At 64.2% G+C, this 18,272-nt stretch overlaps 1 protein-coding gene across 10 annotated transcripts; it reads left to right on the top strand.

Moving 5' to 3' along the window:
* Nucleotides 1-2,753: 2,753 nt before the first annotated feature.
* On the top strand, nucleotides 2,754-17,242 carry ZMIZ2 (zinc finger MIZ-type containing 2). Of its 10 annotated transcripts, none has more exons than XM_038559545.1 (19): nucleotides 2,754-2,810; nucleotides 8,531-8,665; nucleotides 8,799-8,913; nucleotides 9,216-9,418; nucleotides 9,655-9,838; nucleotides 10,015-10,278; nucleotides 10,446-10,622; nucleotides 11,150-11,227; nucleotides 11,343-11,511; nucleotides 12,062-12,236; nucleotides 12,322-12,532; nucleotides 12,897-13,002; nucleotides 13,138-13,295; nucleotides 13,829-13,896; nucleotides 14,198-14,266; nucleotides 14,490-14,734; nucleotides 15,168-15,337; nucleotides 15,425-15,664; nucleotides 16,331-17,242. In XM_038559545.1, exons 2-19 carry the CDS (start codon nucleotides 8,616-8,618, stop codon nucleotides 16,436-16,438), a joined length of 2,790 nt encoding a protein of 929 aa, XP_038415473.1. In that variant the 5' UTR covers nucleotides 2,754-2,810; nucleotides 8,531-8,615; the 3' UTR covers nucleotides 16,439-17,242. The 10 variants fall into 10 exon arrangements, with proteins under 10 accessions (XP_038415473.1, XP_038415475.1, XP_038415470.1 ...); XM_038559547.1 differs by lacking the exon at nucleotides 2,754-2,810 and adding an exon at nucleotides 3,099-3,182 and having other exon boundaries at nucleotides 12,092-12,236; XM_038559542.1 differs by lacking the exon at nucleotides 2,754-2,810 and adding an exon at nucleotides 3,099-3,182.
* Nucleotides 17,243-18,272: the final 1,030 nt, after the last annotated feature.

Raw genomic sequence — 18,272 nt, 5'->3', positions numbered from 1 at the left:
CGGTGGAGGTGCAGGCGGGTGACCCCCACCCCCGGGACTCAGGAGGAGGTAGGAGGCCCATGGTGCTGGTCCGTCTCCATGTGAGTGGCTTCCGTTGCTCTTGTAGAATTGCGCACAATGCAGGAAGAACGGACGGCAAAGATAGTTTTTGTTCTGCTGGTGAGATAGCAGTAAAGTTTATTCTTTTTGCTTATTTTTGTTACGCGAACATGTATTACTGCGGTGGCAAAGAATATTAAAATTTTGTTCTGGGGCAGCCCTGGTGGCTCAGCGGTTTAGCGCTGCCTGCAGCCCGCGGTGTGATCCTGGAAACCCTGGATCCAGTCCCATGTCGGGTTCCCTGCAGAGAGCATGCTTCTCCCTCTGCCTGTGTCTCTGCCTCTCTCTCTGTGTGTGTCTCTCATGAATGAGTAAATAAAACCTTAAAAAATAAATAAATAAATAAATAAATAAATAAATAAATAAATAAATAAATAAATAAATTTTGTTCTGAAAACATACAATTTCCTAAGTTTGGCGGTGGGGTCTGGGCTGGAGCCTGGTTGGGGGCTGGGGTGAGTGGGGCCCTGAAGGCCTGGGCGCCTGCAGGTTGGCAGGTTCTCTCCAAAGGGCTCTCAAGTATCCAGGATTGTTGATGTAGAGCAGGGAGTGCAGAGGGCCGGTCCCTAGGCTGCTGCCCCATCGCAGTGACTGTCCTCATCACAGTGACCATCATGTGGGCCCCGGGACTAGCATCCCGACTTCCCAATCCCCCCGCCTCCGGGGCCCGGTAGATCCTGGAGGAGAAGCTAGGCCACCCTGCACCCCGAGCCCGTCCGACAGGGGCTCCCCGTGTGGCCCTCAGCACAGCCTTGGGGACCCCAAAACCCCATGGCGCCCCCTGCCCGACTGTTTGGGGTCCCTGCTGCCGAAGATGCAGCTCATCACACACCTGTGGAGAAGGTGGGCCGTCAGCAGTATTTGAAAGGATTTTAGATCGTTTATAGGATCGTTTATACACGTTCACAGATGACACGATCTTGTCCCGATTGGGGGCATTTCCTTCCTGCCCCTGGAGAGACACTTCCTGAGCTGCTGCCAGGCCCTACACACTCCTTGATGTGTGCCCTCGAGCTTCGCCGGCTTGGTGTCACTGCGGGAGCCCTGGCTGCCCCCATGCCCCCCCCCCCCGCCCCGGTGCTGCCCCCTTGGACACTGCCCCAGATGCCTCCCAAATACCAGGGCAACCCCCCCGGGTCCCCAGGGTGCCACACTGGGGAGCCCACCCCCTGTGGCCTGCACTCAGCCTGCCACGTCCAGCCTGCCTTACGAGCTGGGGCCTGGGATCCCTGGTCTCCTCTGACCCTTCCCCCAGCCAGGCTTCTGCAGTTCTCCAATCCAGGCCAGCTCTGGAGGCTACCCCCTGTGTGGCTTTGTCTTGAGTAGATCCAGGTAAAAACTTTATGGTTGTCACTTCCACTTAGGCGGGGAGGAGGGGCTCTGCGTCCTTTCTTGGACATCTCGCCAGGGGCACAGACATTATTGGGTCCCACACAGGGTCATGCTGACTTGGTCCTTTGGGCCAGGTGGTGTCTGATGGGCATCTTTCTTGTAAAGGTACTTTCCTTTTTTTTTCTTTTTTCTTTTAAGATTTCATTTATTTATTTGACAAAGAGAGCGTGAGCGGGGGGAGGAGCAGAGAGAGAAGCAGACTCCCCACCCAGCCAGGAGCCAGACCCAGGGCTGGATCCCAGGACCCCAGGACCATGACCTGAGCCAAAGGCAGACACTTAGCCACCGAGGGGCCCAGTTAAGATACTATCCTATGCTCATAATGAACTGTAGCCTGGAGGAAGATCTTGGCACCATAAATATTTTCTTTCTTTTCTTTCTTTTCGTTCTTTCTTTTCTTTTTTTTTTTTTTTTAAGATTTTATTTATTTATTCATGAGAGACAGAGAGAGACACTGGCAGAGGAAGAAGCAGGCTCCATGCAGGGAGCCCGACGTGGGACTAGATCCCGGGGCTCCAGGATCACGCCCTGGGCTCAAGGCGGCGCTAAACCGCTGAGCCACCCGGGCTGCCCTGAAATACATTTTCTTACGTGTAGTTGGCACAGTAAAAAACATGAATTGTGGGGTGACTGGAAGAACATGGTCTCCCTAAAGCCAGGGCAGAAAAAAGGACTTAAAGGGTAATAGTAGCACGTGGAGGAGCCAGCGGATAAGAAACGGCGCTTGGTCCGCTAAAGGGGCGCAGCGACCCAGAGACCGCAGCAGCACGTGCGGCCAGCCCGGCTCCCCTCCCGGACCCCGGACCCCGGCCCCCGGCCCCCGGCCCCCGGCCCCCGGCCCCGGCCCCGGCCCCGGCCCCGGGAGGCCCCGCCCTCAGCCAGGCCCTACCCCCCGGAAGGCCGGCCTTTTGCCAGGCCCCTCCCCTCCCCTCCCCCGAAAGCCCCATCTCTCCCCGGGAGGCCCCGCCCCTCCGGCCGGCCCCGCCCCCAGCCGGGCTCCTCCCCTCCGCCCGGCCTCTCTCAGATTGGCGCCCCGCCCCCGCGCCCCCAGTCCTCCGGCCGGCCTCCGTCTGACCCGCCCCGCCCGCACTCAGGCCCCGCCCCTCCAGCCGCCCCCGCCCTCGACCGGGCCCCCTCCGCCAGGCCCCGCCCCCTAGCCGGGCTCCGACACCCTTCCCTGACAGGCCCCGCCCATCGGCAGGCCCCGTCGCCGCCGCCCGCCCCCGCCGCTCCGCCAGGCCCCGCCCCTCCATCAGGCCCCGCCCCGGTGGCAGGCTGCAGGGCGCGCGGGGGACTCCGCAGACACGGCTTTCGGACAGGTGTGGAGGGGGCGGGGGCGCCGGTGGTGGTCCGCCGCCGCTGGCGCTGCCCGGCCCGCCCCCGGCCCGCCCCCGGCCCGCCCCCGGCCCGGCCTGCAGCCCGGGCTCCTGCAGGCCCGCGGCCGCCCCGCGCGAGCGCCGGCTCTGGGATCCACTGCTCTGGCCTGGGGGCGGGGCCGGCGCGCGGCGTCATGCATATGCATGAGCGGCGCGGCGGCTCCATTGTGCCCTCGGAGCGGGCGGCGGCGCGATGGCGCGGGTGGCGGCGGCGGCGGCCCCGCGGCGGCGGGCGGCGCGGAGGGCGGGCTGAGCGCATGGAGCGGCGTGGGCCGGGGGCCTCGGCGGCGAGGGGCCGGGCTAGGCCGGGCGGAGGTGAGCGGGCCGGGTGGACAGGTGCGGGCGGCGGGGGCGGCAGGTGCGGCAGGTGCGCGCGGCGGGCAGGTGCGGCGCTCGGGGCCCGCGCTGCGGCGCCTCTGCCGGGCTCGGGCCGGGGTGGAGGCGGCCCCGCCGCCCACCTGCCGCACCTGCCGCGTGCGCGTCGTGCTCTCGGGCCCTCCGGCCGGCGCGCGGGCGGCCCTCACCTGAGCCTTTGTTGGGGTGGGCTGGAAGCCGGCCGGGCGCCCGAGGGGTGTGCGCGGCCCCGGCGACCTCCCGAGCCGGGAGGATGGCCCGGGGCCCTCGCCCCGCCTGGCCGCGCCGCCGCCACGCCGCGCTCGGGCTCGCCTCCGGGCTGGCTCTGGGCCGTGCGCGCCCACCAGCTGGGCGGCGTGGGGCCGCGGGGCCGCCCGAGGCCGGCGGAGCAGGCTGACCTTTCAGCCTCCCGCCGTTGTTTCTAAGGGGACACCCCTCGTCCCAGCCGCGCCGTCGCCGGGGCGGGAGGGTGCCCTCTCCCAGGACCCCCGTTTGCCTCTCTCCCTGCCCCGCTCTCCTTTCCCTCCTGCTTGCTCCCCTCCGGCCCGGATGCGCCCGTCCCTGCCCAGCTCTGTTCCTGATGGTTGCAGACCATCCACAGCCACGTCTGTAAGTCGGTTTCGCAGGGGCATACACGGAACGTGTGACTTGATCTGGGGGACGGTGGTGGATGCAGGGAGGGTGAGCAGACTCAGCCACCGCTTCCTGGGGAGCTAGAGCCCTCGGGCCTCCATCCAGGCTTCGTGAGAGGGGGGCCTGGCCTCCCCCAGCAGGTACTGGGCCTGAGGACTGGTCATGCCCAGGGGCTGGTTACAGGCAGGGGACAGAGGTCAGGGAGGAGGAAGGTAATGACAGGCAGGCAGGGTGCGCCTGGGGAGGACTCCAGGGACAGCCCGACTTCCTCACGAAGTGTCCACTGGCACTGCGTCCACTACAGGACTCAGGGTTTGAGCACAGAATGGCAGGTGTGTGTCCTCCGCTTTCCTAGGGTGGCTGCCACGTACCCATTGTGCACCCAGGCCCTTCGTAAGTGCTCGTTCCTGGGTGCTTTAGATGGGCTCCAGCACTTAGGCTGGTCGGTGTTGTGGCCTCACGTGGAGAGCAGCAGGACTTCCAGCCATCCAAGCATGTGAGTCCCCCCCTTGTGTCGTCCTGCCTCACTGAGCCACCATTTCCACCTTCTCCAAGCCCATCAGACTTGGGTGTCCCTCTGCTTGGACACGTGCCCTGGAAGCACAGGCTCCCTGCTGCCGGAGTGCCTGCCCCAGGACCACAGAGCAGGCGTGCCTTTCCGAGGTCAGGTGGCCTGTCATGGGGTGTGCTGCTCCTGGCTGACCAGGCGGCAGGGACGGAGGAGAGGTGCAAGAGAGCTGACCCACATTAACGTCTGCCTGTGGTTGGCACCCAGGAGACTGGGTGCAGCTGCTCCGAGGCCCTGGGAGGGGGTCTGAGTAGCGAGTTTCTGTAGCCGTCTTTCTGGGAGATGTGACCCAACCCAGAGAAAGCTCCAGGCTAACCACGTGCCAGGGCGGTTCTGCCGAGGGGTCCTGGCTTCCCGCTGGAGCTGTGGACAGCAGAGCCTCGGACCAGCAGAAGGGCCCCCGCCTCAGGCCTGCTCGGGCCTCCTTGTGCGCACGTGCACTCAGGCACACACGCACACACACACCAGGGCTTCTCCAGCTGTACCTCTCAGGCCAGGAAGTGAGAGGAGGGTCTTGCATTCAGAGCAGGGCTCTCCCTTTGTCGGGAGCAGAGGGCCATGGGGTACCCAACTTGGAGAGTGCAGGTCTCCCCAAGGAGGAGACCAGACTTAGTTTGGCAGGAAGTCACACACACACACACACACACACACACACACACACGCCCTGCACACCCAGACACCCATGCATGCAGTCAGCTCAGGGGGAACTGGAAATCTCTGTGGTCTCGTCCATAGCAGAGCAGCCTTTGGGGTGGAATTCCCCCGACCCATGTGATGTAGGAGTCGTCCTGGGGCCCCAGACCAGTAGCCTCTGCCTCCCCCACTCTCCACCTGGGGTCCCTGTAGCGGCAGCATCCTCACCCAGGCTCGTTAGGGATGCGGGTCCTCAGTTCCAGTCCTACAGTTGTGTGTGATGCGCCGGAGCTGGAGCTGGGGCCGCGGGAGTCCTCAGTGGTGCTCCCCCACCTGGCCAGGGGCTCGTCTTCCACCCACCCTTTGCTTCTGTAACCACAGAGTGGGCCTGGCCAACCCCACCAGCTTTGTTGTAGGGAAGGGTGGCCCTGGGCATTTCAGTGGAGAGAACAGGCCAAGCGGCGGCGGTTTTCTCATTAAACTTTTATTTTGAGGGAATTAAAGATTCACGTGCAGCTGAAAGAAATAACTGTGTGTCCTTTACCTGGTTACTCTAGTGGTGACATCTTATAATACGATAGGATAACGTCACACCGGGATGCTGCGTGGCTCCAGTCAAGATGCAGATACTCCCTCCCCACCTTCTGTTCACACCTGTTCCCTCCTCCCCACCTGGCAGTTGTGCTCTGCTTTTCATTCTGGGATTCCATCATTTCAGGAATGTTACATAAAGGGAATCCTACCGTGTGTAACCTTTGGGGACTGGCTTTCTCCACGCAGCGTGGTCTCTTGGGGCTTCCTGCCGCCTCCCCTCAAGCTCCCAGGCTGTGGGTGGCCCCTGAAGGGCTCGCCCCTCACCTGCAGGCCGTCCCCACTGACGCTGCCGGCAGCACACACACACACATTCCTGGGTGAACGCGTGTTTACATTTCTGGGAGATGAGTGTTCGGGAGTGAGTTTGTGGGGCCGGGCAGTAGCCGCCTGCTTAGTTTTACGAGAAGCCCCAGACTTTCCAGAGCGGCTGCACGGCAGTCCATTCCCAGTATCCCCAGGGCTGGAGCCGTCTATCCTCACTGCACTCCGTGGCGGCCTTGCTGTGCTGCGGAGCCTGGAGGGGCGGTGGGAGGGGCTCAGGGGGCTCAGAGGGCTCAGAGGCCTTACTCCACCCTTCCCGATGCCTCGATGGTGCCCCCCCCCCCCAGGCTGCCTCACTGTCCACACGACCTCGCCAGTGAAATGTCCCTCTGTCTTCCACCCATTTCCTGGGTGAGCTTTTTTGTCTTTTGAGTTTTGGGAATTCTTTATGTATTTTAGATACTAATCCTTTGCCGGGGACATGGCTTGTCCCTTCGTCCCATCAGCAGGGCCTCCCACAGGTAAATTTTCAGTTTTCCACTTTGAGGACTGTGCTTTTGGGGCACTGTTTAAGGACTTTCCTTAGCGCAAGATCCCAGAGATTTTCTCGTGAATGTTTCCAAAGGCTCTATGGTTTTACGCCGTACATTTAAACCTATGGCATGTTTCTAGTTAATTTCTGTGCAAGATGTGAAGATTAGGATTCTTTTTTTTTTTTTTGCATGCTGGAGTCCAGCGGCCCTGGCACCACATGTTGAAATGCCAGGTTTTCTCCAGCGTGTGGTTTTTCTACCTTCGTCATCAGAGATCAGTCACTTCTCTGGTCTGTCCCATTGACCTGTTGGCAGGTCTGTCCATCGCTATCCCCCGACCCCCCACCCATCCTGAAGGTGGCCAGTAGGGAGTGGGGACACCAGCCTTCCCTTGCCTAGCCGGCTGGTCCTGGCTCCCAAACCTGCCTCTGCCCAGATTCCAGGGGCCCAGAGCCTTCTGGACTCCCCTGAGCCTTGCTCTTGCTGGCCTCTGTGTCCTGAGTGGGAGCTGGTCTAGGGGAGGAAGGAGAATGGTGTGGGGAAGGGGAGCAAGCCGACTCCCCTCTGCCATCCCCCTCGTGCCTAGCTCCAGCGGCCCTGCTGCAGCTCTGGGATCCCCGGGACCCACATACCTCAGTGCTCTGTGCTGGGAGAGGCCAGTGAGCTTCACATGCTCCAAACACACAGCCAACCGCCCACCCATGGGAGGCTATGGATCACAGTCCCCAGTGTACCCCTTCCGGCTCTGGGTCCCCGGTGACAGACCTGCCCCCCACACCATATTCCTAGAGGATGTGATAATCTTGAGGTCCCTGGTCAGCACACAGGAATGTGAGTCTCGTGGTTGGGTGGCTGCTGGGGCCACTTCTTCACTCCTGGACCAGCCAGACACCTCGTGAGTGCTGAAATGGCGCGACTGACCCCCCAGAGGTTAGCTTGTCTCAGGTCATGTGCGCGAGGCCTCACGGCCCCACAAGGGCAGTGGTACTTCAGGACAGAACCTCAACACCCAGAGGGCAGAGTACAAGAGTACAGCCTCCCCTCCCAGGACCCCCAGGGGACCCCCCGGAGAACATAGGCGGTGTTCCTGCCACCCACAGACCTGGCCTTTAGGCTGCTCTGAAGCCAATGAACCCCATGCACCCCGTGGTTAGGCCAGGCAGAGGTAGGTGTGGGGGTGGCCCCAGCAGTGCCAGCAAGTTTGGGCTGACTTTTTGGGGTGCTGGAGAATGTGAGTGGCCTGGTGAGTTTTTCGAATGTTGGTCATTAATGTGCCCTCCCTCACTCATTTTTCTGAGATGGTAGATGTGAGGGAGTGCACCTCATAGGGTAGGTGGGAGCCCCCCTGCTTGGGCACCTGGGTCCCACAAGCGTTCGCCAGCCTCTGCTGTGTTCTATTGGCCCCTTGCCATGTCCACAGGCACCTGCCAACCCTTTGCCTGTCACCCTGTGTATGCATCCCACCCCTTCTGGGAACTCGTGTGGGTGTCACTGTGGCCTGTGGGGGTCAGGTCTGCCTGCCTGGCCCTGGGCCCATGTTGGTCCCAGGTGGGCCCCCGCAGGGGACTGCCAGCCAGGGGTGGCCGATTGGCCCCAGGCCAGGGTGGAAGGTGGCTGACCTTGCTCACCCCTGCTTACCAGAGCCCCTGCGCACAGTGGGCACGCCTCAGAGCCTAGGCACACAGTGCCCCGGCCCCCCCAGCTGGTCCTCCTATATTTTCTGATGCTGGCTCTCAGCTTGGCCTCCACCCTGGGGCTTTCTTGGGGGATGATGGCAATCAGGTCCTGGATGCTCCCTTATTTTATAGATATCCAGGCCTTTGTGCAGGAGGGAAGCGTGGAAAATATTTGGGATCAGAAGCCTTCTCCCAGAGCTGTTCCAGGAGCCCTGAGTAGTAGGGCCTAAAGGGTTAATGCTGGCTTCCGGGGGGGCAGTGCAGATCAAGGTGGCCCTCAGACGCCGGTGTCACCCTGCCCTCCATCAGTCAGCCCAGAGCAAGGGGGTCCTGGTGCTCGGATCTCCCCGTAACCCGCTGACAGCCCCCCTGGCTGCATCTCCACTGATGTCCTCTCTCCTGTCCCAGCAGCCAGAGCAGCTGAGTCCCACGTCAACAGCAGTGAGGGCCACTTCCTGCCACCCACAGACCTGGCCTTTAGGCTGCTCTGAAGCCAATGAACCCCATGCACCCCGTGAAACCTGCCCTGCCCCCCACGCCACACGGGTGAGTGGGGCTCCTGCCGCCTTCACTTCTCAGGCCGCAGGGCTGCGGTGGGGGCCTCCCCACCTCCCCAGCAGGGGTCTCCACCCCTGTGGCATCCTGACCTGGGCCTGCCTGCCCACCTCTTTCCTGGCAGTGATGGTCCATTTGCTTATGAGGCGGTGCCTTGGCAACAGAGCGCCACTCAGCCGGCGGGATCACTGTCTGTGGTCACAACCGTGTGGGGCGTTGGGAACGCGGCCCAGAGCCAGGTGAGCCCACACCTGGGCCCGCCCCTGAGAGCCACCAGGGCCCCCTGGACCTCAGGGAGAAATGGAGTTGGGCTTCCTGAGTGCTCCCTGTCCCTGTCGACGTGCCCCCCTCCCTCACATGGTGTGCCCCCCCCGCCCCCGCTTCCAGCTTCCACACGAACCGTCCCTCTGCTCTGTTCCCCTCCTTCCCTCACCTCTGTCCGCCCTCCTCACCCCCTTACTTGCCAGGCCTCTCCTTTGGACTGTCTGTGTGAAGTTAGTTGTTTGGATCGTCTTCAATGGCAATTGTTGCTTCCTTGTAGGTTTTGGGGAACCCCATGGGCCCTGCAGGGAGCCCCCCGGGTGGCTCTGTGATGCCTGGCATGGCTGGCAGCGGCTCAGCCCTGAATTCCCCACAGTGCCTCGGACAGCAGGCATTTGGTGAGGGTGCCGCCAACAAGGGCTTCGTGCAGCAAGGGGTGTACGGCCGTGGGGGCTACCCTGGGGGCCCCGGCTTCACTCCTGGGTAAGTGGGACCCGTCACGCGGCAGGTGTGCTGGGAGCCCTCCAGGGGCAATGCTTTGGGCGTGGCAGGCGCCAATGACTGTGTGGACGAGCCTCTTAAGAGCCACATCTCTGTTCTTCCTGTGGGCTCCCACGAGAGCATGTAGATGAGAGTGGGGGCCCCCGTCGTTGCCCAGTGGCCCCCCGGGTGACGGGCAGACGGGAACTTCTGAGTCCAGCGGTGTGTGTCTCTCGCAGGTATGCAGGCGGCCCTGGGGGCCTGGGTCTACCCTCACATGCCACACGACCCTCCACCGATTTCACTCAGGCGGCGGCGGCGGCCGCGGTGGCTGCTGCTGCAGCCACCGCCACGGCCACCGCCACGGCCACCGTGGCCGCCCTCCAGGAGAAGCAGAGCCAGGAGCTGAGCCAGTACGGAGCGGTGAGGCCCGGCCGCTCCTCCCATGGCACCCACGTGTGCTGGTCTGGAAGGCAGGGACCAGTTGGGCAGCCGGGGTCGGGGACTGGGTTGGGGGGGCAAGATGCTGAGGGGGGGCCTCTGGGTGGTACCCCCGGGGTGGGGGGTTGGCCTGAAAGGCTCCTCTCTTATTTCCCCAGATGGGGGCCGGGCAGGCTTTCAACAGCCAGTTCCTGCAGCACGGAGGTCCCCGGGGGCCCAGCGTCCCAAGCGGCATGAACCCCACCAGCATGGGAGGGCTGCTGGGCCCCTCTGGCCTGAGCCCCATGGGCATGAACCCCCCCCGGGCGGCAGGCATGGCCCCCCTGTATGCAGGGCAGCGCCTGCCCCAGCATGGGTACGCTGGGCCCCCGCAGGCCCAGCCACTGCCCCGACAGGGGGTCAAGAGAGCCTATTCCAGCGAGGTGAGTGTCGGGGCCTCCCTTGTCCCCAGCTGCATCCAGAGCCGCGGTGAGCTCGGGCATCCGTGTGAGAGAACTGGCCGTGCCCAACAGGGTGGGCACCGCATCCCCCTGGGAGCTGGCTTCCCCGACACCTGTTCCCTTGGCACCTGGCCTCTTCTCTTCCTCAGGTTTATCCAGGGCAGCAGTACCTGCCAGGAGGCCAGTACGGGCCTAGTGCCACCCAGTACACGCCTGGCGCCGGACAGTCTTCTGCTCCCTCCTCCTACGCCGGCCACCGGCTGCCCTTGCAGCAGGGCCTGGCCCAGTCCCTGCCCGCCCCCGGCCCTGCAGGACTGCACTACAAGGTAGGGTGGGTTCCCCCCGCGCGACACAGACGGGCCTCGACTGGGCTGACCAGGGTGCGGGCCCATGTGCACAGGGGGGTGACCAAGCAGTCCCGGAGCTCCACAGAGGTCCTGACCGGGGCAGGGATGTGGTTCTGAAAGGACCCACTGTGAGATTTGGTGTAGGGACCTAGGGGGCAGGCACTGCAGCCACTGAATGTCCTGTGGGGAAGAGTGCCCCCGTTCCCTCTACTTGCTGGGGACGGGCCCAGGGGGGCACGGCGGGGAGGAGGAGCTGGGTTTTTAGCTTCTGGTGGCCCTGCCTTCCCCCCTTCTGACAGGCGGGGTCCTCTCTGCTTCCAGAGTGGTAACTTTGTAAATTATGAAAGCAACACGTTTGCAAATCGTAGAAAGCATACAAAGAAACCAAAGGCCAGTGCCGGTGTGTGCGGTGGGCACCCCGCCCCCAGCCCCCTCCTCGGGTCCAGTTCAGGGGCCTGGCAGGGGCAGGCGGGGGCCCCGGGCGCACGCAGTTTTCTCTCCTGCAGCCCACAGAGCAGTTCAACGGGCAGGGCACCAGCTTCAACGGGGGGAGCGTCGGCTACAGCCAGCATGGCCTGAGTGGGGTACGGGCAGACTGGCGGGCGGCTCACGGGTGGGTACGTGCACAGAGGGCACCCAAGGAGGAGGAAGTACGGAGGGCTAGCCAGATACCCTTTGACTGTCTGCTCGACCCCACAGCCCACCCGTTCCATCCCTGGCTACCCCAGCTCCCCACTGCCGGGGAGCCCCACGCCGCCCATGACCCCCGGCAGCAGCGTCCCCTACATGTCCACTAGCCAGGAGGTCAAGTCTCCCTTCCTGTCCGACCTCAAGCCCAGCGTGAGCTCCTTACACCCGTCACCCCCCGGTGAGTGTCATCTGCTCTCAGGACCCCAGTGGCCTGCAGGGAATGTGGGGGACGGGGGGCCCGTACCTTTGTCTTCTACTCGTAGATCTCTTTGCGTGTCTTTCAAGGTGTGGATCTTCTCTCTAGAAACACACCCGTGCACACAAAATTTTGTATATTATTAAGGGATTTATGAGTCCCCTGAAGTCCACTCCTCGTTGGGAACTTCCTGCCCTGAGGGAGAACTAGGGAAGGCCACCATGACGGAAGCAGGGCAACTGGAACCCTGGCTCAAGCACTAGCAAGACGCCAGGTGGTCCGTTTGATCCGGTCCCAGCTCCTCAGCCTCCCACCCCTGAGAAAGTGCCAGTGGCAGCCTCTTTCTGGGTTGGGAACATGTGCTCCAGTTATAACTTAGGGGACACCGGGCTGGGTGACTAAGGTGGGACACCAAGCTCCTGCTTCTGGCCAGGCCCAGGTCCCGGGGAGACGCCCCGAGGTGGGGCGGGGGAGGGGAATGACAGGCCGTGCTCCTGGCCACAGCCCCGGCAGCCTGCTCACACCCGCACAGCCTGCTCACACCTGCACGGCCTGCTCCCAGGCAGCGGCCCCTGCGACGAGCTGCGGCTGACCTTCCCCGTGCGGGACGGGGTGGTCCTGGAGCCCTTCCGCCTGCAGCACAACCTGGCTGTGAGCAACCACGCCTTCCAGCTCCGCGACTCCGTCTACAAGACCCTGATGCTGAGGTGGGCGCCCCCCCACCCCGTGCATGGCCACCCTTGGCCACCCCGTCCCCCTGCTCCATTCTCAGCACGCCCCCACCCCATACAGGCCCGACCTGGAGCTGCAGTTCAAGTGCTACCACCACGAGGACCGGCAGATGAACACCAACTGGCCGGCCTCCGTGCAGGTCAGCGTCAACGCCACCCCACTGACCATTGAGCGCGGCGACAACAAGACGTCCCATAAGCCCCTGTACCTGAAACACGTGTGCCAGCCAGGCCGCAACACCATCCAGATCACAGTCACAGCCTGCTGCTGCGTGAGTACCCTCCTGGGTCCGGCGACCCCACCCGGTGCTTCCCCCATCCAGCCTGTTCTGGCCTCTCAGAAAGGGGCCTGTGAGGAGCGGCCTCCCTGCTCTCATTAGGCCCGCTTACCTAGACTGGGCACCTGTGCCGGCCCCACGGGGAAGCCAGCTGAGCTGTCGCCCCAGCAGGAGGCTGTGGAGTCCCATGTGCTGCAGCCCCCGAATCCCTGCTTGGGGGTGAGCAGGGCCGAGAGCAGCCACCAGGGCCTCTGGCTCTGTGGGATTGCGGGGGTGCTGCGGGCTGTGCTGGTCAGCACCTGGGGGGCTCCCAGGCCAGGAGTCCCCCCGCCCCCCCTGAGCAGCCCCTCTCCCGCAGTCCCATCTCTTCGTGCTGCAGCTGGTCCACCGGCCCTCCGTTCGCTCGGTGCTGCAGGGTCTCCTCAAGAAGCGCCTCCTGCCTGCCGAGCACTGTATCACCAAGAGTGAGTGGCCCCGGCCACCACCCCCACATGCCCCCATCCGATGAGGCTGTCGCCTCCATGCCGGGGCCCTGGGGGGATGGGGGGCGGTCAGCCCCACGCAGCCCCTCACTCGAGTGCTCTCCCCGGCGACACCAGTAAAGCGCAACTTCAGCAGCGGCACCATCCCAGGCACCCCTGGGCCAAACGGCGAGGACGGGGTAGAGCAGACCGCCATCAAGGTGTCCCTCAAGTGCCCCATCACCTTCCGCAGGATCCAGCTCCCCGCCCGCGGTCACGACTGCCGTCACATCCAGGTGGGTGTCCCTGTGCAGCTCAGCCAGAGCTTCCGCTGGCTGTGTTCCCTGTGTGCCGTCGCTGCCGCCACCTCCAACAGCAGGTGGAGGGACAGGCAGCGGCAGGCAGGTGGCCGGGCTCCTTCGTACCCTCCCCTGGGACCGGGCATCTGTGTCTCCAAGCACGGTTGCCATTTCCCTGAATTCTTGGGGTCTCGTCTCCTGAGGCCACAGGACAGCGGGCGCCATCCAGCCCCCCGCTCCGCCCCCCCAGGAGGGCAGCTCAGTGGCCAGCTCTCTCTCGGGGTGTCCTGGACACTGTGCCCCGGGGGTGGTCCTTTGCCAGCACAGACACCCAATTCTGTGGCTGCATGGCCTCCGCATCCCACTGAGGACTGTGTAGGCTGTCCCAGTGTCCATCTGGCAGAAGGGCGCCTCAGGGAAAGCCTGGCACACATGGCTTCTTGGCACCCGAGTAGATGAGCCCAGAATCGTGGGGCTCGATCACGGGATGTGGCCCCCACGTGAGGAGCCACCTGTCCTGCTCTCCATAGTGCTTCGACCTGGAATCCTACCTACAGCTCAACTGCGAGCGGGGGACTTGGAGATGCCCTGTGTGCAAGTGAGTACCTCCAAGGCAGTCTTCGTGGGAGCCTCAGGCACAGACAGGGTGGCACATGTCAGAGGCTGTGGGAGCGTTTCCCCCCCCCCATGGCACCATGGAAAACCTTGGTCAGCTCAGGGGGTCACCGCACAGACCAGGATGGTGCAGCCCAGGGCATAGACTTCACACACGGTCACCTCCATGGGGTCTCCTCTTGAGGGGTCATCTCCCAGGGGGTGGCCTCCGGCACAGTGATGGGCCTGCGGCCAGAATGAGCTTGGGCCAGGCCCCTGAGCCATGTGCCTCTGGTTTCCCACAGTAAGACAGCGTTGCTGGAAGGCCTGGAGGTAGACCAGTACATGCTGGGCATTCTCATTTACATTCAGAAGTAAGTTTCTTTCTGCCGCCCCCGGTATCTGGTCTGCAGCGGGCAGCCTGGGGGACAGCTGGGAGGCACCCTCCACGGCTTCCCTACCCAGGCAGAACCCACATTCCCCCCGCCCCGGGGCCCGTAGAATGTGCTGGGCGGCCACCAGCATTTGAGTGGAAGGTCTGCCCAGAAGAGAGAGGCAGCTGGACAGGTGGTGACCAGGCCACGTGTACGCCCGCAGCTCCGATTACGAGGAGATCACCATCGACCCCACGTGCAGTTGGAAGCCGGTGCCGGTGAAGCCAGACGTGCACGTCAAGGAGGAGCCGGACGGGCCCGTGCTGAAGCGCTGCCGCACTGTGAGCCCTGCGCACGTGCTCATGCCCAGTGTGATGGAGATGATTGCAGCCCTGGGCCCCGGGGCCGCCCCCTTCGCCCCCCTGCAGCCCCCCTCAGCCCCAGCTCCTGGTGACTACCCCAGCCAGGGTGAGTATGGCAGGCCCCCCCGCAGATGGCCACAAATGATCTGTTCTCTCCGGGCCCGTCTATCCACTCCCTGTGAAGCCATCCCCGCGCCTGGGGGGCTGTCTGGGGACACCCCGGAGGGGTTGGGCAGTGCAGCAGGGCCTCCCGTGGTAGCTGGGCCCAGCCACCCCGGCGCTGGGGAACAGGGGCCATCTGCTGTCATGCTTCTGGGGCCTGACCCTCTCTGACCCCACCTGTGAGTGTGTCTAGGTAAGGCGGGTCCATCCCTGTCCTCTTGTGGCGGGATCCTTTGGCTGTGATGAGAAGTCCCGTGTTACCTGGGGGAGAGTGCTGGGAGCCCCGCCCAGGTCACGGCCAGCCTGCCTCCCCACCCCACCCGCTGCTCCTCTGGCGCAAGCCCCCAGGCCTTACTCAGGACTGGCTCTGCTCTTAGCTTCCAGCTTCCTGGGACCCGGGACTTTCCCCGATTCCTTCCCGCCCGCCACGCCCAGCACCCCAGCCCTTCCGGAGTTCACTGCGGGGCCGCCCCCCAGCTCCTACCAATCTGACCTTCCCAGCAGCCTCCTGACCCCAGAGAAGTCTACCCCCTGCCTCCCAGGCCAGGTCAGTGCTGGTGGAGGGTGGAGGGCCGGCTCCTGGGGAGGGGGGCCCTGGGCTATTTGACCTGGTTCCTCTTCTCTGCTTCCTCAGATGGCACCAGCGGGTCACCTGGACCCAGCCCACAACCCCGGGGCGCAGGGCCTGCACGCCCCCAGCCTTGGGGGGCCCCCCGGGGCCCAGCTGCACCATGCAAACCCTCCCCCAGCATCCCGGCAGCCCCTGGGCCCAGTGAGCTCAGGCCCCCTCGGCGAGCTGGGCTTCAGTGCGGCCGCAGGCGTGATGGGGCCCCCCATGTCTGGGGCGGGGGAGGCCCCGGAACCGGCCCTGGACGTGAGTACGGGCCCCATGCTGGGGAGCACATGGGAGCTGGGGCTGGGGACAGCGTGTTCATCGTCCCCAGGGTCCACGTGCTTCATAGAAGGGAGGACACTGACGCCCCAGTGACCTCCAGACCCAGAGAGCTGGTCAGGTAGCGTCCACTCTCGTGACGCTGAGTGTCGGGCACCTGCAGTAGCCGTGGGGTTGGCTCTGGGGGCCTGTGCCAAGTGCCCGAGAAGACTGGGCTTGCAGCTGACCACATCGGCTCGGGGTGGGAGTTGACCCGTCTGACTCACCTTGGCGTGTGAGCCAGAATCAGCGTGTAAAACGCAGGTAACTGTCCTCGACCCGAATAAACCAAACTCATTGAAGTTCATCGCGAGAAAAGTTAGAGCAGCTCAAAGCAGCAAATCCTGGACGCTGGAGATTCCACCTCCTGCATTTGGCGTGCTCTCGTCGGGGTCCCCGCACCATCCCCAACTGCCAGGAGCAGCGCGGCCACCTGGGCCAGGCACTGCGTGTCCCGGGCTGTCCTCGGACAACTTGCGTGGAGTGATTCCCGGGCAAAGAGCAGCCTTCGGCAGGGAGAGGCCCCTGTGCAGGCTGAGGGTCAGGGGCCCGTGAAGGGCTGTGCCAGGTCCGAGGCCAGAGCCGCTGATGGCTTTGCTTTGTCCCCAGCTGCTCCCAGAACTGACCAACCCTGAGGAACTGCTGTCCTACCTGGGCCCACCTGACCTCCCCACAAACAACAATGATGACCTGCTCTCTCTCTTCGAGAACAACTGATCCTGTAGACCCCCCCCCCAGCCGGCGGGGACTCGCCCGCAGACGTCACCATGCCCTGCCCCTCCCCACCTGCGTACCTGGAGCCAGGGCCTGCCCCAGCCCCCCAGCCCCTGACACTGGAGGCAGCCGCGCCGGGTGGGCACCTCGCCCCCCACCCCCTCCGCTGCGGAATGGTGTCAGGAGATGCTCAGCTCCCCTCCATCCACCGCCCCCAGCCCAGCTTTGCCCCACCCATGAGCACCTGCTACCCAGACCTCAAGCCTCGCCCCCTGTCCTTCCAACCCCGCCTGCTCCCGCCAGCCTGCATTTTGTCCAGCGTCCACCCTTCTGTTCCAGCTACCCCTTGGCTCATGGCGAGGAGCAAGGCTGCTCTGTCCCCAGGCCTGAGCTCACAGAGGGCGGGGGTCCCTCTCCCCCCAGGAGCTTCGGGCTTTCAGGCTAGGGCTGCAGGGTGGGGGCTTCTAAAGCACAACTGTGGACGTAGAGTAGGGACAGTAAGAGCTGTAGACGGCCAGTCCCTCCCGTGCTGTCAGGGCCCCCGTGGGCCGCTGCCCCCTCCTGGGTGCAACAGTTAGGGGTGACCGCTCAGACGCATCTCTGAGTGCAGATGCTCCTGCGGGCTGTTCCTCTGGGATCCCCTTCTCCGTGAAGTGAAGAATCAGTCCCACTGTTTTTAAAACTGCCTCTCCAGTGTCCACCCTGGGGCCAAGCCAGGTGGGGGGAGGGGCCACTGCATCCACTGGCCCAGGGCCGAGTCGTGTACCCTGTCTGCCCGTCTCTATTAAAGGACTTCCTCACAGTGGGCCTGAGAGTCCGTCCCTCCTTGCCCTGTGCCCCATGTGGGCAGGGCTGTCCCCCGCCAGGACCCAGCTGTTCCCGCCTCATCCCTGGAATTTCCCAAGTTGGCCCTGGCTAGAAAACTATTTTGTGAAGTGTCACCAGGACCAGGAGACACATCTGCCACCCTGTCACCTTGCGTGGGCGTGCCTGGGGCAGTGAGCCAGGGGCCTTGAGCAGGAGCAGGACCTAAGGCCTGGCAAGCTCCAGACAGCAGCTGCAGGAGGCCTGTGGGGGGAGGCCCTGGGCTCCCAGTTCTGCAAGGGCCCCCCCCCCCCAGCTGTGCCCCGGTCTTGTGCCTCCCAAGCTGTGTGTGGGTCCTGTGGACCACTCCCAAGCTGTTCCCTGGTCCTGCCGGCCCCTCCCCCAGCTGTGCCCCAGTCCTGCAGGCCCCCCCAGCTCTGCCCTGGTCCTGCAGGCCCCCCCGGCTCTGCCCCCGTCCTGCGGGCCGGGCCCTTCCCCCAGCTCTGCCCCAACCCTGTGCCCTCCTCAGCTGTGCCCTGGTGGCCTCCTCTTCCTGGCCCCAAGAGCCTTCCTGTCCAGTGGGAGAGGCTTACGGGCCCCGCGGCAGGGAATGGGGAATGCCTGTGGGGTGCTGGAACCTCGGGTGGGAAGTATTGGGCGCGGGCAGGCCCCGGGCGCTTTTCTGCGGACGTCTTGGGACCGTGGCATGGGCCTCCGCATCTCCGCAGCCGGTGTTTCTGGCCTGGGTCGCAGAGGACGAGGAGGCCCCAGGGTGAGCAGGGCCTGTCCAGGGCACTGTCCCTCATGCAGCTGGGGTACGAGGGGCAGGCCTTCCTTCCTGGGGGTCGCGCCAGGTGTGGTCTCACCAACGTCATTCTGGGTTTTGCTGGCAGGACAGAGAAACCTGGAGATGAGCCAAAGGCTGCGCATCCCCGCGCGGCAGGGTGGGCCCGGCCGGACTGAGCGGTAAGCGGGGCCACAGCCTCGACGGCGCCCGGCTCCCCTCGATCTGCCAGGTGACAGGCAGGAGTTC

The sequence above is a fragment of the Canis lupus genome, chromosome 16 (assembly GCF_011100685.1).
Source record: "Canis lupus familiaris isolate Mischka breed German Shepherd chromosome 16, alternate assembly UU_Cfam_GSD_1.0, whole genome shotgun sequence".
NCBI classification, from domain to species: domain Eukaryota; kingdom Metazoa; phylum Chordata; class Mammalia; order Carnivora; family Canidae; genus Canis; species Canis lupus.
Note: the sequence above shows the minus strand (reverse complement) of the source record. Positions and strands in the feature narration are given on the sequence as shown.